The sequence below is a fragment of the Sus scrofa genome, chromosome 8 (genome assembly GCF_000003025.6).
Source record: "Sus scrofa isolate TJ Tabasco breed Duroc chromosome 8, Sscrofa11.1, whole genome shotgun sequence".
Classification (NCBI taxonomy): domain Eukaryota; kingdom Metazoa; phylum Chordata; class Mammalia; order Artiodactyla; family Suidae; genus Sus; species Sus scrofa.
Window position 1 is genome coordinate 40823663 of NC_010450.4, and position 18589 is coordinate 40842251.

Consider the following 18589-nt stretch of genomic DNA (forward strand, 5'->3'; position numbering starts at 1 on the left):
TTGATTCTTTGGGTTAAATAATAGTAAGCTGCCAAGCAAGTGAGACTCAGCAATCATTTAAACAATGGAAATGCCTGAACAGTAGAAGCGAGTGAAGGGACCTAAACTACAAAGAGCTACAAATGCAACAGAAACCAGATTTTAAAAAAACTATGGTAGGAAGATCATCTGCTGAGAACTATGGGAAAAAAGAAATATTCTTGGAATATAAAAAAGTAAATATTACAAATATTACAATAAATATTACAAAATTATATTACAGAGGCAATTATCTACTTCCTATCAATAAAATGCACTAGTTAAAATTTGTTTCCAGTAGAAATATACATCCTGTTTTATAACAAAGAACAAACATAAGCTTTCTTTTCCATATTTCCTGTTATTACTGGATGATAAAATGAAATGTAGTCACACAAACTATTCACTCAATTTCAACATAATGGTAGTTCATTTTTATACATATAACTACCATTTAATTTTTAAAGCTTTTTAACAAAAATATAACACATTCAATCTATACTAATTTGCCATACCTTTACCCAGATCTTGGAAATTTCCTACTATAAAAAGTCAAAACTATTACTCTTTAGATCATTTTTATGATTACAGGATTAGTATGTATTCAGCAAAACTTGTAAAATACAAAAAAAAAAAAATTCTTTAAATAAGAAAACAGAATTCTCCACAATCTCACCAATTACAAATAAGCATTATCAGATTTTATTTCTTCCATTGGTACTGAAATATCAGTAATAACGTTTTAATCAATATGCATTAGGTTCTTACTTTGAACTATTTAGCTAAAAGCTTTACAAACTATTTGATCTTATCCTTACAACAGTCCTATTCAAGTAGGGAGGTAAATACTGTCATTTTACAGATATGTTAACTAGTTGAAAGAGGTTAAGAAACCTGCCTATGATCACATAGGTAAGTGGTATACCCGAGCCCAACATTTTCAATCACTAATTATACCATAATGTAGAGAGAGCATGCTGTATTCCATCCTGACATAATGTGTTGTATCATAAGAATCATAACTATAATTTTTAGATAGCTATTTCATATAACATCATGTGGACATAACTTAATCATTCCTCTACTGGATCAAATTATTTTTCTATGGTATTCAGAATAGTGTGACTCATTCAAAACAAAAAAATAAAAACCAGATAAGTGCAAGATCTGACATGTCTACTTCTAAATTTAAATTAAAATATATAATTCAACTTACTCTTTTACTGAGGCAAATAACTGGCCACATACTGCAACCTAATGTGCAGCAGCAACAAAGGCAGCCACAAAGTAGCCAACGTACATTAACAGGAAGGTTCTTCTTAAGACAACTGTTAACTCTGTTGATGCTGGCTTTAAATTCTTCAGGAGCTACCTAAAGAAGAATTTTAAGAAATAACACTGCAATATTAATGTGAATAAATATGTCTCATTAGCATAATTTTTTCTAATTTGTTAGGAAAAGACTTCAGTTCTAAGGCATAAAAACAATACCTAAATAACCAACAGATACTCACTTTTCCAGTTAAAGAAGAAGGGAATTCTGATTCAAATTTGTTGCTCAGTCCAAATCTGTTTTTAAAAAAGGAGAAAAATGTTATTATTACATGTCATTGTTGCAAAGATAGACTATTTATCTTAATCAAAGGTCAAGTAAATAGAGTGCAACTTTATATACAGAATAACAAAGTTTGAGACATAAACTTAATTAGCAATTTATGAAATGTAACAAGCAATTTTAGCAGCTGAACCAAAGCTTTTATATAAGAGGCTGAGACTGCAGAAAAATATGACTTCTTCGGAACTATCTTTGTAAGCCAAATATTAATGTAATAGAAAACAACACAACTGCCCAATTTTGTCAAAATTACTAAGATTCTTTCAGGAGTTCCCGTCATGGCTCAGTGGTTAACGAATCCGACTAGGGACCATAAGATTGTGGGTTCGATCCCTGGCCTTGCTCAGTGGGTTGGGGATCCAGCATTGCCGTGAGCTGTGGTGTAGGTCACAGACACAGCTAGGATCCTGCGTTGCTGTGGCTCTGGCGTAGGCTGGCAGCTACAGCTCCAATTAGACCCCTAGCCTGGGAACCTTATATGCCGCAGGAGGTTTGCCTCAGGGTGGCCAAAAAAGAAAAAGCGGTTGATTTAATTTGAGCTACTGCCTATACCTTAAAAACTAACTTCAAAGCATATTATTTTAAAAGATGACTTTATTCCTAGCTTTAAATGTTACTGATGGAGATAGGCAATGGTTGTGAATTTGAACAAGTGTCCTTGGTACACCTAAGCAATAAAAGCAGGAGAAGAAAAAAATGTAGGGCAAAGTTGAAAAAGAGTAGAGAAAACAAGGAGAGAAGAAATGGAAGAAAAAAAAAAAAAAGGTAAGGATTGGCAAAGTACTACCAACAACTGTCCTATCTGGTCACCACTCAATACCTACTGTCAGTCCATTCAATATCTGAAAGAAAATGTAGACACGTGCTACATCTATCTCTCTTCCTGTTACCTAAAAGCTCTTGTCCCAAATCACTGTTAAAATATTCGTGGCTTTGGAATTGATAAAAGATTTAAACTATTTTCAAAGAATAGCAAATATAACAAGATAAAACACATTAAACTTAACCTATTGTACTGTTACCTAGTATAAGTTTACAAGTCTACTAATATTTGGAGAAAAAGAGAATTCATTCGAATCAAACTACTGAGCAACTTTTATGTAATGCTTCATGATCACAAGGTCCTACAGCAGAAGGTTTATACAAAATTTTTTGGAGTCCCTTCATGGCTCAGTGGAAACAAACCTGATTAGCATCCATGAGGATGCAGGTTTGATTCCTGGCCTCACTCAGTGGGTCAAGGATTCAGCGTTGCCATGACCTGCAGTGTTGGTCACAGATTAGGCTTGGATCTGGCTTGGCTGTGGCTGTGGGGTGGGCCAGCAGCTGCAGCTCCAGGTCACCCCCTGCCTAGCCTGGGAACTTCCATATGCCACACCTGTGGGGAAAGGAAGGGAAGGAGAGAGGGAGGGAACGGAGAGAGAGAAGGGAGGGAGGGAAGGAAATGTTTTTAAGAAAGCATGTACAAGGCCAATTTTTATTTTTAGATAATTTGAGGTAATTTTGAAAGTTCTTATAATATACGTGATAAAGCCCTGGAAAGGGACTGCAACTTACTCCTAAATGGAATCTTGAAATAGGCTTGTTTTACTCATATCCCATCTACATCCATTTCACTGTCACCTCATTTCTAAACCTACAGCCAAAACTCAGAGTAAGCTACTCTAATCTGTTACCCTCCCTTCTCATCTTCATCCAATTTACAACTCCCCCTTTCCTGACAAATCCTCTCTGTTCCAAATTCTTTTAATATTTAACTTTGGAACCTCTAGTCTGTGGATCTGCTACCTGGATATCTGTCTACATCTTCTCTTTAAAAATTGTTTTTTCTTCACTTTAACCAAAAATCCTGTTGAAATGCCACTTTTTCCATAGAAATTCTCAACTATAGCTCATTCCTTAGAGTCCATCTGCCAGACTCCATCTTCCATATTCTCACAATGCTTGACTATTTATATCTCTTGTATAATCCTTATCATATCTCACTATAACTATGTCATAAGTCTAACATGTTACCCTGATAACCAATGAGTTATTTATAGGTAGGCATGGTATCTTAATTATCTTTATACCCTAAATGTCTGGCCCAATGCCTGACAAATACTCAATATTTGCTAAATAAAGTAACTTTCAAGCCAGAAGAAATGTCTACATTCCACTAACTCCTCTTTGCAAACTTCCACACCACTGTTCTTTCTTTGATGTGAACAACTTCCACACTGTTTCAAGCCCCAAGAGCAGTTTTTTCAGTCTTCCAGCTCACTACTTTTGTACTGGGGGTCCCCAGGACCAACCTCAGGTTTGATGATTCACTAGGAGGACTCAAAAGACTCAACATACAGTGGTACTCACGACTAGACTTATTACAGGGAAAGGATGCAAAGCAAAATCATCAAAGGGAAAAGATATATGGAGCAAAGTCCAAAGGAAATCAGGAACAAGCAAGCTTGCAAGAGTCTCTTCTCAGTAAAGATACACAGAATGTTCTTAATTCCTCCAGCAATTAGTTTTGACAACATGTATATAATGTCTACCAGGAAAGCTCATTAGAGAGTCAGTGCCCAAAGCTTTTACCAGGGACTGGTCACAAAGGCCCCATCAATTTGCCATGCACCAAAATTCCAAAATCCCAGAAAGAAAGTAGGTGTTCAGTATAGACCACATTGTTTGGACAGTTTAGGCCCAGTGAGCCATTCTTATCAATTCTGGGAATACTGGGAACCCTCCCAAAGTCCAAATTCCCAGGTACCAACCAAGAACTGACAGTGAAAGTAAGACTTTCTAAGGATGGCAGTTTCAAGTCTGCTATGCTTTTTCTGCACAATTTCACACTCTTTATTCAGGATACAGATAATCACATTACAGTTTTTCCTCTCTACAGGAACTCTTTTCTTCATCCCAATTAATTCAATATCTAGTGCTAAAACCTAATTAATTAACTGACCTCACCTATTCTGAGGAAATTCACCTCTATTTAACTCAGCAATCTAAGTCATCATTTGGAACTATATCACCTCTGAAATTCTGAAGTGTAAAGTTCTCCTCTTAACACTACCATCAATAATTTCATCTCCTACCCTTACCTTTTTTTTTTTTTTTTTTTTTTTAATGGCCACACTTGGGGCATACGGAAGTTCCCAGGGCAGGGACTGAATCCGAGCTGCAGCTGAGGCAAATATACTAGGTGGAGGATTGAACCTGCACCTCCCCAGCAACCTAAGATGCTGCAGTTGGATCTGTAACCCACCGCAACAGCAGAAACTCCCTCAATTTTTTTTTTCTTTAGTCTCTGGTTGTAACCTACTCTTAACCACTCCTCCTTGCTTTTCCACTACAAATCAGCTTCCTGTGACTCTATTTTCTTCCTTATCTGTCAGATCTAGTCAATCATTTAACCATACTCCAACAAAACTTTTTATTTTTTGTATCTCTACTGTCTCTTGTCAATTCAATTCAGCTGAAATGTTTATTTTCTTCACTTCAATTACCATGGCCTGGAGCTACAACAGAAAAACCACATAAATTTCTAACTTCAATTAAACATAATGTTATAGTAATCTTTATTCATTCCGAATCAACTCCGTTTTCCAACTTCATATGTGCTTACATGTGCTTATTACCCTTATCCTCACAATCCACTTTTTTGCAGATAATCATAGTTCATTAACTCCAACCAGAGGAAAAAACACCAATGAACATAAACTGCTTAGCCTTCTCTCCCTTTCATTTTTAGATCTACCAATGTCTTCAGTATCTTTACCATCTTTCTCAATGGAAGCAAACTAACCCTTTGCTCCTGGTTGCACCTCTTTGCAATCCACTCATTTTCCCTCTCTTCTGGCTCCTTACACATAGATTACAAATCTGCATAAGTTCACCCAGCCCTAATATCTGAACCCCTATTTTCTTTTCCCTCAGTGTATAATGGCATCCATCTCTTTTCCTTCCTCATCCAGGACCTTGAAAGAATCCTCTACATTCATTTCTTTATCTCACCTCTCATTCACTTTTCAAACTACTACAATACAGAATTTAATCCACATTTCTTTTCAACACAGTAGTTGGAAACATTTTTTTTTCCAGTAAGTCCTACTTCATACAGCATATTTTCTGCCAGCAATAGCACAGAGCTTGAGTACCAGGGTGGGGAATGTCTTATTTAGTATAGGCTACAGCATGAAAGAAGAGCAATGGGTAGGAAGCTAAACTCCCTTCAAACCTAATAACCTAACATTCTATTAATCCAAAAAAGCTGGGAGTAGCACTTAAAAATTTTAAAAGATATTATTCAAGGTTGGAAGCATCTCAATTTAGTTATCTACAAAGACTAATAAATTAAATAAAGCTAAAAAACATTGTATGATGGCAAGAAAATCTTAAGATGGAAAATATCATGTATGTCAGTGGAACTCCATTCCAGAAATCAATTTGGCATTAAAAACATTCATACCTTGGAGTTCCCGTCATGGCACAGCAAAAATGAGTACAACCAGGAACCATGAGGTCAAGGCTTCGATCCCTTGCCTCGATCAGTGGGTTAAGGATCTGGCATTGCCATGAGCTGTGGTGTAGGTCACAGATGCAGCTCGAATATGGTGTGGCTGTGGCTGTGGCATAGGCCGGCAGCTGTAGCTCCAATGTGACCCCCTGAGAACCTCCACGTGCCGCAGTGCAGCCCTAAAAAGCAAAAAATAACTATATATATATATATATACCTTTGTCACAGTAATTTCTCCTTCAAGGATCTTGCCTAAAAAGTCTGAAGTGTGCATAAAAATATATGCATAAACAAGTTCCCATGAAACTGTAATCACAATAGAGAAAAATAAAATTAAAAAATTATGGGACGAGTTCCTGTGGTGACTCAGTGGTAACGAATCTGACTAGTATCCATGAGAACTTGGGTTCAATTCCCTGGCCTTGCTCAGTGGGTTAAGGATCTGGCAATGCTGTGAGCTGTGGTATAGGTCAAAGACATGGATTGGATGTGGTATTGCTGTGGGCATGGCACAGGCTGGCAGCTGCAGCTCTGATTCGAGCCCTGGCCTGGGAACCTCTGTATGCCATGGGTTTGGCCCTAAAAAGACAAAATAAGATAAAATAAAATATTTTTATTTAAAATTTTAAAAAATTATGGGAATGTTAAGTAAATTACAGTATCTCAGCATAACAGAATATTAGACAAAAATGAAGATTACAAATAACATGGAAAGTACATACGCTGTTAAGTAAAAAGAAAATACAAAAATATACATATAACATACGATCTAGAAGGTAAAAGAAAAACACAAAATGATAGACCCTTCAAGCATACCATTTGATGGTAAGTAAAAAGTCTTAAAAAAAAAAAATCATTGGAGTTCCTGCCATGGCACAGTGGTTAACAAATCCGACTAGGAACCATGACGTTGCAGGTTGGATCCCTGCCCTTGCTCAGTGGGTTAAGGATCTGGCGTCGCCGTGAGCTGTGGTGTAGGTCGCAGACACGGCTCAGATCCCGCGTTGCTGTGGCTCTGGTGTAGGCTGGCAGCTACAGCTCCAATTAGACCCCTAGCCTGGGAACCTCCATATGCCGCGGGGCGGCCCAAGAAATGGCAAAAAGACAAAAAAAAAAAAAAAAAAATCATTAACATTTGTGGTTCAAGGGCTCCAAGTGAGTAATTCCCCACAGGCCTTGTTTACTATAGGGAGTAACATCCCCACAGGCCCTGTTTACCATAGGGAGTGTACCTACACCCAGATGGACATTAATCCCTAACCACTGTGACTCAGTTTACGGAAAGAAAATAGCAGAGAAACTATGAGACTTATGGGACATGGGACATTTCCATCCCTAAGACCCCTATCGGACAAGGACTGACATAGGTAACTGGGCAAGGCCAGTGGGAGAAACCACATCTTTCTGGACCCACGATGGTACCCCCCACCCCCATCTTTAAGGGATAAAAAAACCCCTATAGGACAATTGCGGGGGGGGGGGGGGGGAGGTCTCTTCTCCCACCTCCCAGCAGCCCTGGGAGCTACCTGCTTTCCTATAATAAAAATTTTGCTTCCTTTAAAAAAAAAAAAAAGATTCATACCGGAAGTTCCCACTGTGGCTCATGGTAACGAACTCAACTAGTAGCCATGAGGATGCCAATTCAATCCCTGGCCCTGCTCAGTGTGTTAAGGATCCCGCATTGCCTTGACCTGCAGTGTAAGTTGCAGACACAGCTCAGATCTGATGTTGCTGTGTGGGTACAGCTGCAGCTCCGATCCCACCCCTAGCCTGGGAACGTTCACATGCCACAGGTGCAGCCCTTAAAAAAAAATGTGTACCCTTTGACCTAGTAATTCTACTTCTAGAAATGTATCAGAAGAATATAATTCAGTGGCACAGATGTGCTCATGAATAATCAAGTATTCTGCAATGCTAATTTGTTGAGGGAGTATTAGACATTTTGTTTCACTTGTTTCTTAAAACAGGAAGTATTTTTCAATAAATGTATAGTAATAGCTAAGTAAATACATTAAAAGCATTTTATAATGTATAGTAACATCTACATAATTTTCTCTATTCTTTTATTTAGTATTAACTAGTTATGTTATTGTAGGTAAACAAGGAGTTTGGGGTTCACTAATTAATAGCTTTCTTGAATGCACTTCAACCTTTTCTTCAGTTCTAGTTCCTATAATCCCCAATCCTTTTTTTAATCTTCAATTTTTAATTCTTCTATGCTGCTTGTATCTCCTCATATTAATGTCTCTTAGAATTCACTAATGCATTGTTATTTTGAATTAAGATACATTTTGAACTCATGGTGAATTTTGCCCTTTAAATATTTAGTTACAAGAATTTGATTTCTTCAACTTTGTTTTGTTCTGTTTATTTTCCTTGCTTCTAAATTGCAGTGCTTTTTTTTTTTTTTTTTTTTTTTGTCTTTTGTCTTTTGTTGTTGTTGTTGTTGTTGCTATTTCTTGGGCCGCTCCCGCGGCATATGGAGGTTCCCAGGCTAGGGGTCGAATCGGAGCTGTAGCCACCGGCCTACGCCAGAGCCACAGCAACGCGGGATCCGAGCCGCGTCTGCAACCTACACCACAGCTCACGGCAACGCCGGATCGTTAACCCACTGAGCAAGGGCAGGGACCGAACCCGCAACCTCATGGTTCCTAGTCGGATTCGTTAACCACTGCGCCACGACGGGAACTCCCTGCAGTGCTATTTTTAACAAAGAAAGTCTTAAAACAATACAAAGACTACAACTGTATGAAATTAATTATGACATTAATTTGAAAAATATTACGCAGCTCAAAACTTTGCACACTTGAGAGCAACCTGCTAACCCTGTGTGTCTGACTAGGAGCTCCCTAAGCTCCGACGAATTAGACCACAAACGGGCATCTGCTTTAAGAACAGCTAATCCCTGGGCTGGCTAGTAACATATGGGAAGGCAGGGTCCTATCCAACTTGCACAACATTTACTAACTCAGCCTGATCCTCTTTCTTGAGGTATCTGAATAAGAGGCAATGGTTGGTAACATGAAGCTAAACTGAAGCCAAGATACAGTAAAGTCATGAATCAGTAGAAGTTAAGAATAAGCTGAAACCAATAATAAGCAGAAACTATGGGATAGAGGGAAAAAGCAGTCTGCCAGCTCACTCTGCAACAGCAAAAGCTAAGTAAGGTAAGTAACTGTGACAGACCACTTGACCAAAGGACACATGCTGCTGAGAAAAATGACAGAACAACTTCATCACAGAGCTGCACTTGAGTATCCAAAACAATATTATTTCAGTCCAAATGACAGAACACTGTAAACCAACTATAATGGGAAAAATAAAAATCATTATAAAAATAATAATAATAATAATATGATTCCTGTCTCCTTGAAGCCTGTCTACACAATGGCCAAGTTTCCTGTCTTCTTGGTCTCCATGCAGTCTTACAAAAAACTTGCACTGCTTAAGACCCCCTCAGTGGTTCTGTTCTTTGAAATCTAATAGTGCCTAATGTTTCAGGCTATATAAGAACCTATAAAGATATCGGCAAATGTTCCCAACATCTTAAATGAAAAATATAAAGTACAAAATACTTTAGAAGTATGGTCTTTTTTTTCTTTTTTTTTGCTTTTTAGGGCTGCATCTGCAGCGTATGGAGGTTCCCAGGCTAGGGGTCCAACAGGAGCTGTAGCCACTGGCCTACACCACAGTCACAGCAATTTGGGATCTGAACTGCATATGTGGCCTACACCACAGCTCACAGCAACGCTGGATCCTTAACCCACTGAGCAAGGCCAGGGATCGAACCTGCATCCTCATGGATGCTAGTCAGATTCGTTTCTACTGAGCCATGAAAGGAACTCCAGGTCTCAATTTTTTTAATAAAAAGTTATATATACACAGAAAAACAGAAAAAGTTTATCCATCAAAATATTAACAGTGGTTAACCCTGGGCAACAATATTATGAGTGATATTTCATTTTCATAATTTCATGTTTTCCAAAATTTCATTAATTACATATATTACTATTTTAAACTAAACAAAAAATTTTAATAAGGACTAGGAACAAATATATCAAAATATTAAATGACCTTTTCCTCTTGGTGATTATAGATGGTTTATTTTCTGCTTCACTGGGAAGTACTACTTCCCAATTTTTTAATAACCTTTATGTTTTTCATTATAATTAGAAAAAGGATTAAGCCTGAAGAAAAAGTACATGATTAAAGGGGTTTTGTTTTTATTTTTAAGAAAGCCTAAAGAAATATATGTACATTTGACATGTCTTGATTTCAAGATAATTCTACCAGTTTTAAAGTGTATTTTAGAGTTTAAGGATTTTAAAAGTATGTTTAATATTAAGTATACTGTAAAGAATTTTAAAATTAAATAGAAAAAAATAATTCCTCATTCCATAACAACAGAATCTCAGGGCTAGAAAGAACCACAACCATCATTTAATCCAAATATTTATTCTTACAGAGAAGAAATTGATGCATAAAAGGCAAGTAGCTTGGGTCTCATGGCTAATTAATATGCAGGATCTAGGCTATTATCCTTATTCTCCTGAACCCACACCTGAGGCAATTTCTACTACAGGACAATGCCTCTAATAACTTTTTCTGTAAGCATAGAAAATGTTTATCTTCTTGAACTAGAAACTTTAAATTGAGAAAATATTTGCGAATTGGAGGGAAAAATTTTTTTCCATCAAAGAGAAATTATAAAATTAAAACTAATACATAACAAATGTTAACATTCTCATATGGATCTAAGAAAAAAAAAAATCTAGTTTTGAGTTTTTCACATTTCTATCTAAAATCCCAAAATATACAGGATTTTGTTACCAATGTTTCTGATGATGAATAATATATAGAACACTTAAATTTGCTGCTTTGGTTCTATAAAATAAGAACAATTAAACAAACAAGATTCTGAAGCCAGACTGCCTATACTAAAATCTTGACACTGCCATTTTCTAGATGTGTTACTCTGAGCAAATTAGTTACCTTTTCTGAGCCATCAGTTTCTCTATTTACAGGTCAAGGATAAAAACAACCCCTAACTCATTAAATGAGTTCATATACATAAAGCACCAAGAGTACATAGCATAAACCCTGTATATTCAACTGTGTATGTTTAACTGCTTTTATTATTATAAGACAATGTAAAGGTATGCTATGTTTATATTGCGTTATCACCCTTCTAATAAAGTGGGCAATATCATCATTTAATACCCCTATAGATAACTATAAATTAAATAATGTCTAAATCTCAATGACTCCACAAATATCCTCAAGCAGCTTAGCCAATAGAACAGCTAATGATAAAACTGGTTAATGTTAACTGTCAAAGATATTCAAACTTTATGCCAACCTCTTCAAGGTCGGGGGTAATATGGAGGAAACAGGGTACACATAGAGATGCTGGGTTCAGGAAAGCCAAGCAAAATTAAACAGTCATAGCTAATACAGACAAGCATGAGGCTAGGAATCTAGACAGGTGAGACAAAGGTTGAAAAGCACCTAGAAGTTATTGTGGTGAAGTCAAAAGAACAACAGGATGTTGAGACACAATGCCTGAATTCTAATCCTGGTTCAGATATCAACTAGGTATATTATCTAACTAAACCCACTTTCTGGTTTTATTTACCTCAGGTAAAACAACCTGCTTCTCAGGGTCATTTATGGTTCAAAGGTCAAATGCATTACCAAACTTTAAGAAAAAAAAGTAGCAAGCTTTTCTGGGTTCACCTTTTATTCATGGGTCAGCTGCTATAGAACAGCAAGAAAGTTTTAAAATTTTATTCTTATTTATTTATTTATTTATTTATTTATTTTGCCATTTCTTGGGCCACTCCCATGGCATATGGAGGTTCCTAGGCTAGGGGTCGAATCGGAGCTGTAGCTGCCGGCCACAGCCACAGCCACAGCAGCACAGGATCCAAGCCGCATCTGCAACCTACACCACAGCTCACGGCAACACCGGATCGTTAACCCACTGAGCAAGGGCAGGGATTGAACCTGCAACCTCATGGTTCCTAGTCGGATTCGTTAACCACTGCGCCACGATGGGAACTCCTATTCTTTTTTTAAATTTTTTATTATAGTTGATTTACAATGTTGTGTCAATTCCTATGCACAGCAAACTGACCCAGTCATACATTATATACACATTCTTTTTCTCATATTATCTTCCACCATGTTCTATAACTAGAGTTCGAAATGGTTCCCTGTGCTATGCAGTAGGATAAAACTTTATTCTTGCCAAAAAAGTTTTGGGAGTTTTTCTCCTTGCAAGAGAAGGTTGTCTAAAGTTTGTACTCTTTGTCAAGTCTGGCTCATCTCACATTCTGACAGAGGAAGCACTATGAAAAAAAGAAAAAGATAGCACTGAGTATGAGGAAGTAGATGAGTTTTAATTTCAAGTACAAAGAAGAGAAGGACTCATTAAGTATGAAAAGATTTGAAGAAGGTGAAGGAGCTAGCTAACCATTTGGATATCTGGGGGGACTATTTCAGAAAGCGGGACCAACCAGTGCAAAGTCCTAAGCCAGGAATGTATCTTGAATAATTCAGGGAATGGAAAGGATGCTTGCAGACTGGGGTAAACAAGTGAAAGAATGGTAGAAAAGAAGTCAGAGAAATAACAATGAGGTCTTGTAGGCCATCCAAAGGAACTTTAACTATGAAGATGGGGACCTTGGGCAGTCTTGATACAGAAAAGAGACATGATCTGACTTACCTTTTAAAAGATTCACTGTGGCAGATGTACCAAAAAGACTGTTAAGATTGAGAGACAAAGGTGGGAGCAGGGAGAAGAAACGTATCAAGTACAAGGCACAAGAGAAACAATAACTCACCCAGCATTACAGATGGTAAAAAGTGGCCAGATTTTGAATATATTTTGATGAAAGCCAACAGAGTAATTTCTTGACAGATCTGATACAGTGAAAGAGAAAAAGGGACATCGAGGATGTGTCAAAGATTTTTTAGTCTAAGCAAACAGGATGCCAGATCTACCATCAACCGAAAATGGGAAGGCTGCAATTGAAGCTGATTTGGAGGAAAAATTATAAATTCAGTTTTGGATATTTTAGACTCAGAGAATTTTATCGTTCTATAGGTAATGACAACGTATATGGACATAAGAATTAGAATTTTCAGATTTAATCTAAACACATGGGTTATGCAGATGGCAAGTGAAGACACCACTTATTTCCTGATGTTTAACTCTGACCTTTTAATGGAATCAGCTTTTTAGCTATTTTGAGATGAAGTTATAACCATAGAAGAAATTAATGCTTAAAAAAAAAAAATCACACTTTAAATTCATCTGGCTGCCTTAATATACATCTGAATATCAACGTGGCTCATGAAAGGATAGAACTGCAAATGAACTATGTTTATAGCACAGATTACCAAAATATCAATTTCAAGAACCCCTGGAGCTGGAGACATAGAGTCTCCTAACACAATTCTAAAAATTTTAACTGTGTGAGTTAAATCTCATTCATAAACTAGGATTATCAAAAACTTAAGTCATTAACTATATTTATCAAAAACCTCACCATTATACATAGTTCTATAATATTCTGACATTCGAATTTACTAATTTTCAAATACTAGTAAATTTTGAAATATTAACAGATAATTAAATATGGTTTTAAGCAGTGAAAGTTATATAAATGTATACAGATTAAACATCATGGTATTAACTTCTAATGATACAGGGATTCAACTAATCCAACTCAACCACTTTAAATTATCTGTACCAGACTAAGGAAAAAAGATTTTATGTCACTAATTTATACATATCCTAGAACACTTTTCATACTTATATAAATATTATGAGCGGCACAATGAAGATAAATTAGGTTTATTTAAGAAACAATATATAGGAGGGCACAGTCTTTAGGGCATTAGCCTGCTGTAGCCTCCTTTGCCTGGCAAAGCAATAAAGCTAATTTTTTTTTCCTTTGTCCATTCCCCATCAAAAGAAAGAAATAATATATGGATGAATTGGTTAATAGTATAGATCACCAAAATATCAATTTCAAGAAACTTTTATCATTGAATAGTTTAGAAAAGGCAGAGAAAGAAAGCCAGATACATAGGAGCTCCTTCACTGGACTAATCAAGCATTTCATTGTAATTACAATGCAAGACCAAAGAGAATAAAATAAGGTGCTCTCATGGGAAGCATACAGATAGGCAGACAAATAGAAATACATATACATTCACTTCCCCTTTTCTTGGTCACATCCACAGCATGCTGAAGTTCCTGGGCCAGGGTCAAACTTGGGCCAGAGCTATAAAAATGCCAGATCCTTAACCCACTGAGCCACGAGGGAACTCCCCACATTCACTTATAAATCAAAAACAAAAACAAAGACAAAGACAAGTTAACCCAAAGTCCAACCAACTCTACCCTAGGTAAACTTCATTTACTATATGTAGGATGGAAAAGAGCTTAAGAAGAAGAAAGTCGTTTTTCCAGATTTTTTGAGAAAATTTCAGCCCTTTTACACAGTTTAAAGTATAAAAAGGTAAAAAGCACAGTCGTTTCCTCAAATCTAATGAACACAGACCACTGTCAAACTTCACACATGCTGTGGCTGAAAGGTACAAAGGTCTTCCCTCACTCTAAAATCCATGATCTTGTGGGAAAGCCCCTCCCCACTTCCGGCACATGCAGTTCTCCTGGCATTCTAGTTGCCCTGTGGCAACAGAACAGGAAATGCAGGTATGTCATCAAGACAGTCTCCAGCCAACAGTAAGGGCAGCGCCACAGTTCTTTGACCTCACCCTCCACAAAGCTAAAACAAAAACCAAAAACAAAGCAAAACAAAAGATACCACAAGTGGGGAGTGAGATGGCAAAAGAGGCCAATGCAGTGTTTCACCATACCTCACAGGAAAGTCTGATAAATTTGATGGCGTACAACCAGAACTGCAATACCTCCTTTATCTGAAATCCATCACCCAGGACCCAGCCACTATCATCTCACTATACTGTTCCAATAGCTCCTAACTACTTTTCCCAGTTTCATTCTAATCCCCCTCCAGTCCTGGCTGGCTCCTCTGAGCTTACCAACCCCATTTCAAGGCACTATCTCCTTTTTTTACAGCATTCTAGCCACAATACAGCGGTAGTATCCTTTCAGTTTCTCAGGCAAGCCAAACTTATTTTGCTCTTCTCCAGAGCTGCCAGAGCTCCTCATAGGACTCTTTCATCCTTCCTAACTGTTACCTTCTCAGAAAGAAGTTCTCCCTGATCACATTACTTTCTGAAACTGTCTCCTTCCCAGCAATTTTCTGATGTAATTTGTCTATTAGCTGTAAGCTCCAAGGGAGCAGAGGAACTATGCATGTTTCACTCATAACTATACACTCAAGAGCCTCACATAATACTCAGCATAAAATTTAATAAATTTTTGGAGTCCCCTCGTGGCACAGCAGGTTAAGCATCCAGCACTGTCACTGCAGAGGCTTGGGGCGCTGCTGTGGTGTGGGCTTGATCCCGGGCCCAGGAACTTCCACATGCCTCAGGCATGCACCACCCCCTCCCAAAAAAATTCATACTTCCTAAGTGATTTATCAGGAAACCTCAATAAAACAGTTGATAATGAAGGAGTAATCAAAAATACTTTGAGGAAATAAGTATCTTAAAACCAAAGTACTATAATTCAAGCATCTAAATCCAGCCCCCCAGAACAAGCTTCTCTTACTTTATACAAAGTTCTAATAAGGTTGGTTGTCTATTCCCAATCTACAGCTGATTAATTAGAAAGAAAGAAAGGTAAAGGAAAGCAAAAGCCCCCCTACACGTGAAACTGACAAGAAAGTATCATCCAGAGAAGATCCTCAAACCCCAAAATACTTCCAGAGCCTTCATCACTGTGTATCAATCTGATAATATCTTCTTTTGATTAAATGTTTCCTCTACTCAATCAGATAATTCTGATTTATGCTCAGAATCTTGTTTTAAAGCAGGAAAGCATATATCACCCTTTAGACTGATTTCCAAGAAAAGAGTAATAAGGATTAACCAAAAAATATGCATGAAAGGATAAATATCAAAATATGTGGCAATAATTTGCTGAATGCCTACTATGGGTCCAGGTCATGAGATAAATTATTTCTGCCTCTCACCCATAATCTCTGAGGTAGATGAGAAAACTATAGTTCAGGAAGGTTAATGGTTACAGTCAGGAAGTTCCTGAGAACTGAAATCAATCTGCTTGACATCAAAGACCACACTCTTTCCATAGTACCACCCACTGCTTGGCAAATGTGTCTCACATATGAATTACCTAAACTCTTATAAAAAATAAAAATTCCTAGACTCTTGGGGATGTCTTGGCTGAGAACCTGAAATGCATATATTTTTTTTAAATGCTCTTTGTGGTTTATGTCAATCAGGTAAGTTTAAGAAATACTGAATTGGATTAAGCAGACTGCATGAACATGGAACACTGATACAAGATCTGATTTTATAAATGCACTCTGAAACAAATTATAAAAAGTAACCAACAAATCTTACACAGAAGAAACTAGAGTTAGGACACCTTACAGCATCTGTTGTTACATGTTATATTTTAAAGCTTAATTTTATTGAGAATGAAATCTTAAGCTTTAGAGTCGATTAGAAAGCTAAGCCAGACATGGATACTAGAGACTTAAAAGATTCCCTTCCAAGCATACAGTTGGTCTAAAAACCTGGGTGTTTAACCTGTTAGGATATAAACTCAAGCTGGAATTCAAGAGCAGCTCTCAAAAATATTCTTTGGAGTAGTATTATTATTTAATGTTATTTAGAATAATCATAGTAAATTTAATTATCTACCATTTAGTTTCTATATTCCACTTAGCAAGTCACAAAGTACTACTTAATTTCACGTTATGTGGGCAGGCAGAAATCCCACATTAAACTGTCTGGACTGGAACATTACATAAATATCAAATTCAAATACAGTAAAAATTTTGTGTTTTGTTTTGTTTTTTTAATTAATTTTTTTTTTTTTTTTTTTTTTTTGTCTTTTTGCCTTTTCTAGGGCCGCTCCTGTGGCATATGGAGGTTCCCAGGCTAGGAGTCTAACCGAAGCTGTAGCCACCGGCCTAGGCCACAGCCACAACAACACCAGATCCGAGCCATGTCTGCGACCTACACCACAGCTCATGGCAACATCGGATACTTAACCCACTGAGCAAGGCCAGGGATTGAACCCGCAACCTCATGGTTCCTAGTCGGATTCGTTAACCACTGAGCCACGACAGGAACTCCAGTAAAAATTTTGAAACTTCAGTTTCCTACCATATTTCTCATTTCTTCAAGAAAGTTTACCCATTGAGAAGTTTTAGCAGTCGGTCCAGTTAAAATGGTTAGCATCTTCTCCTCATGTTATCAAAGATATGTCCAATGCTATGTTTTAAATCAAACTAATTTTTCTTTCAAATTATAGAGTAAGAAAAATCACTGGGAAAAAATATCTACTTTAACTTAACAATTTCCTCAAAATCACCAAATTTTATTTTTTTAAAAAAAAGGCCATTTATCATTTTTTGTAAAATATTGTTTGCCTTAATTAGGAGATACAGAAACGGAAGAAAACAGTTATTCCTTTGATAAATCTGACAAGATCCAAAGATATATGCAATTACCTCACTTATTTAGAGAACATTTCCGGACCAATAATATTCCAGATGCTATATTAAGTAGTGGAGAAATAAAGACCACTAAGCCTAACTCCTGGCATCAAAGAATTATATACAGCTTTGTGGAGAAATATCAAAAAAGTCTTCAAAAATTTCAAACAAAAAACTTAATCTTTAAAAATGAAATAATTTTTCTGGGTAGAGGAAAGGAGATGGGACTTAACAAAGTTAAAAAAATGTTTTAATTAAAGTGATTTTGTTATTTGGGCAAATCATGTTCAGGTCTCTTGTTGCTAACCACAGCATCTAGCAGCAATCTTGAAATATTAATACCATTTAAGATAGACAGTTCTTTTCAACTCCTCCATTTGAAAGGTCAATAGATACTAAAGAGTTCTTGTGATGTCTCCTACGCAGAGTTCCTATTGTATCCCAAAGCGTTTCCATATTTCTTCAAGTCACATTTCCAAATCTTTCCATTTTCCAATGCATACTTGCGATGAAGACAAACAAAAAGAGTAATCTCCCACAGCCATTGATAAAAACTGGTAAAAGATGAGGAATTATTTGTGGAGATGGTAGGAAGATTATATCTCAGAAGAAAGTACCTGAAGACACAGTAATTTAGTGAAGAGAATATATTAGAAATAAACTTCAGTAAAATAAGTTGGCTTATGTTAGAAGTCAAAGATTCCAGTGCCCTAGGAAAACTCCAAGTTTGCTTCTGATATAGGAGGGCATGAAATAAGATGGGAGCAAATAATGTCAGTTATAATGAAAGATTAACTAGGAAATAATGACCTAAAAGGAGTTTTAAAT

The 18589-nt window shown here is 36.8% G+C and overlaps 1 protein-coding gene across 1 annotated transcript in view; it reads right to left on the reverse strand.

Annotated features, from left to right (window-relative positions):
- CHIC2 (cysteine rich hydrophobic domain 2) overlaps positions 1 to 18589 on the reverse strand; it is a 65351-nt gene that overhangs the window by 42298 nt on the left and 4464 nt on the right. The window contains exons 2-3 of the mRNA XM_003128983.4: positions 1533 to 1587; positions 1235 to 1390 (exon numbers count right to left, since the gene is read on the reverse strand). Of these exons, the coding sequence (XP_003129031.1) occupies positions 1235 to 1390; positions 1533 to 1587 (211 nt within the window). The remainder of the gene's footprint in view (positions 1 to 1234; positions 1391 to 1532; positions 1588 to 18589) is intronic.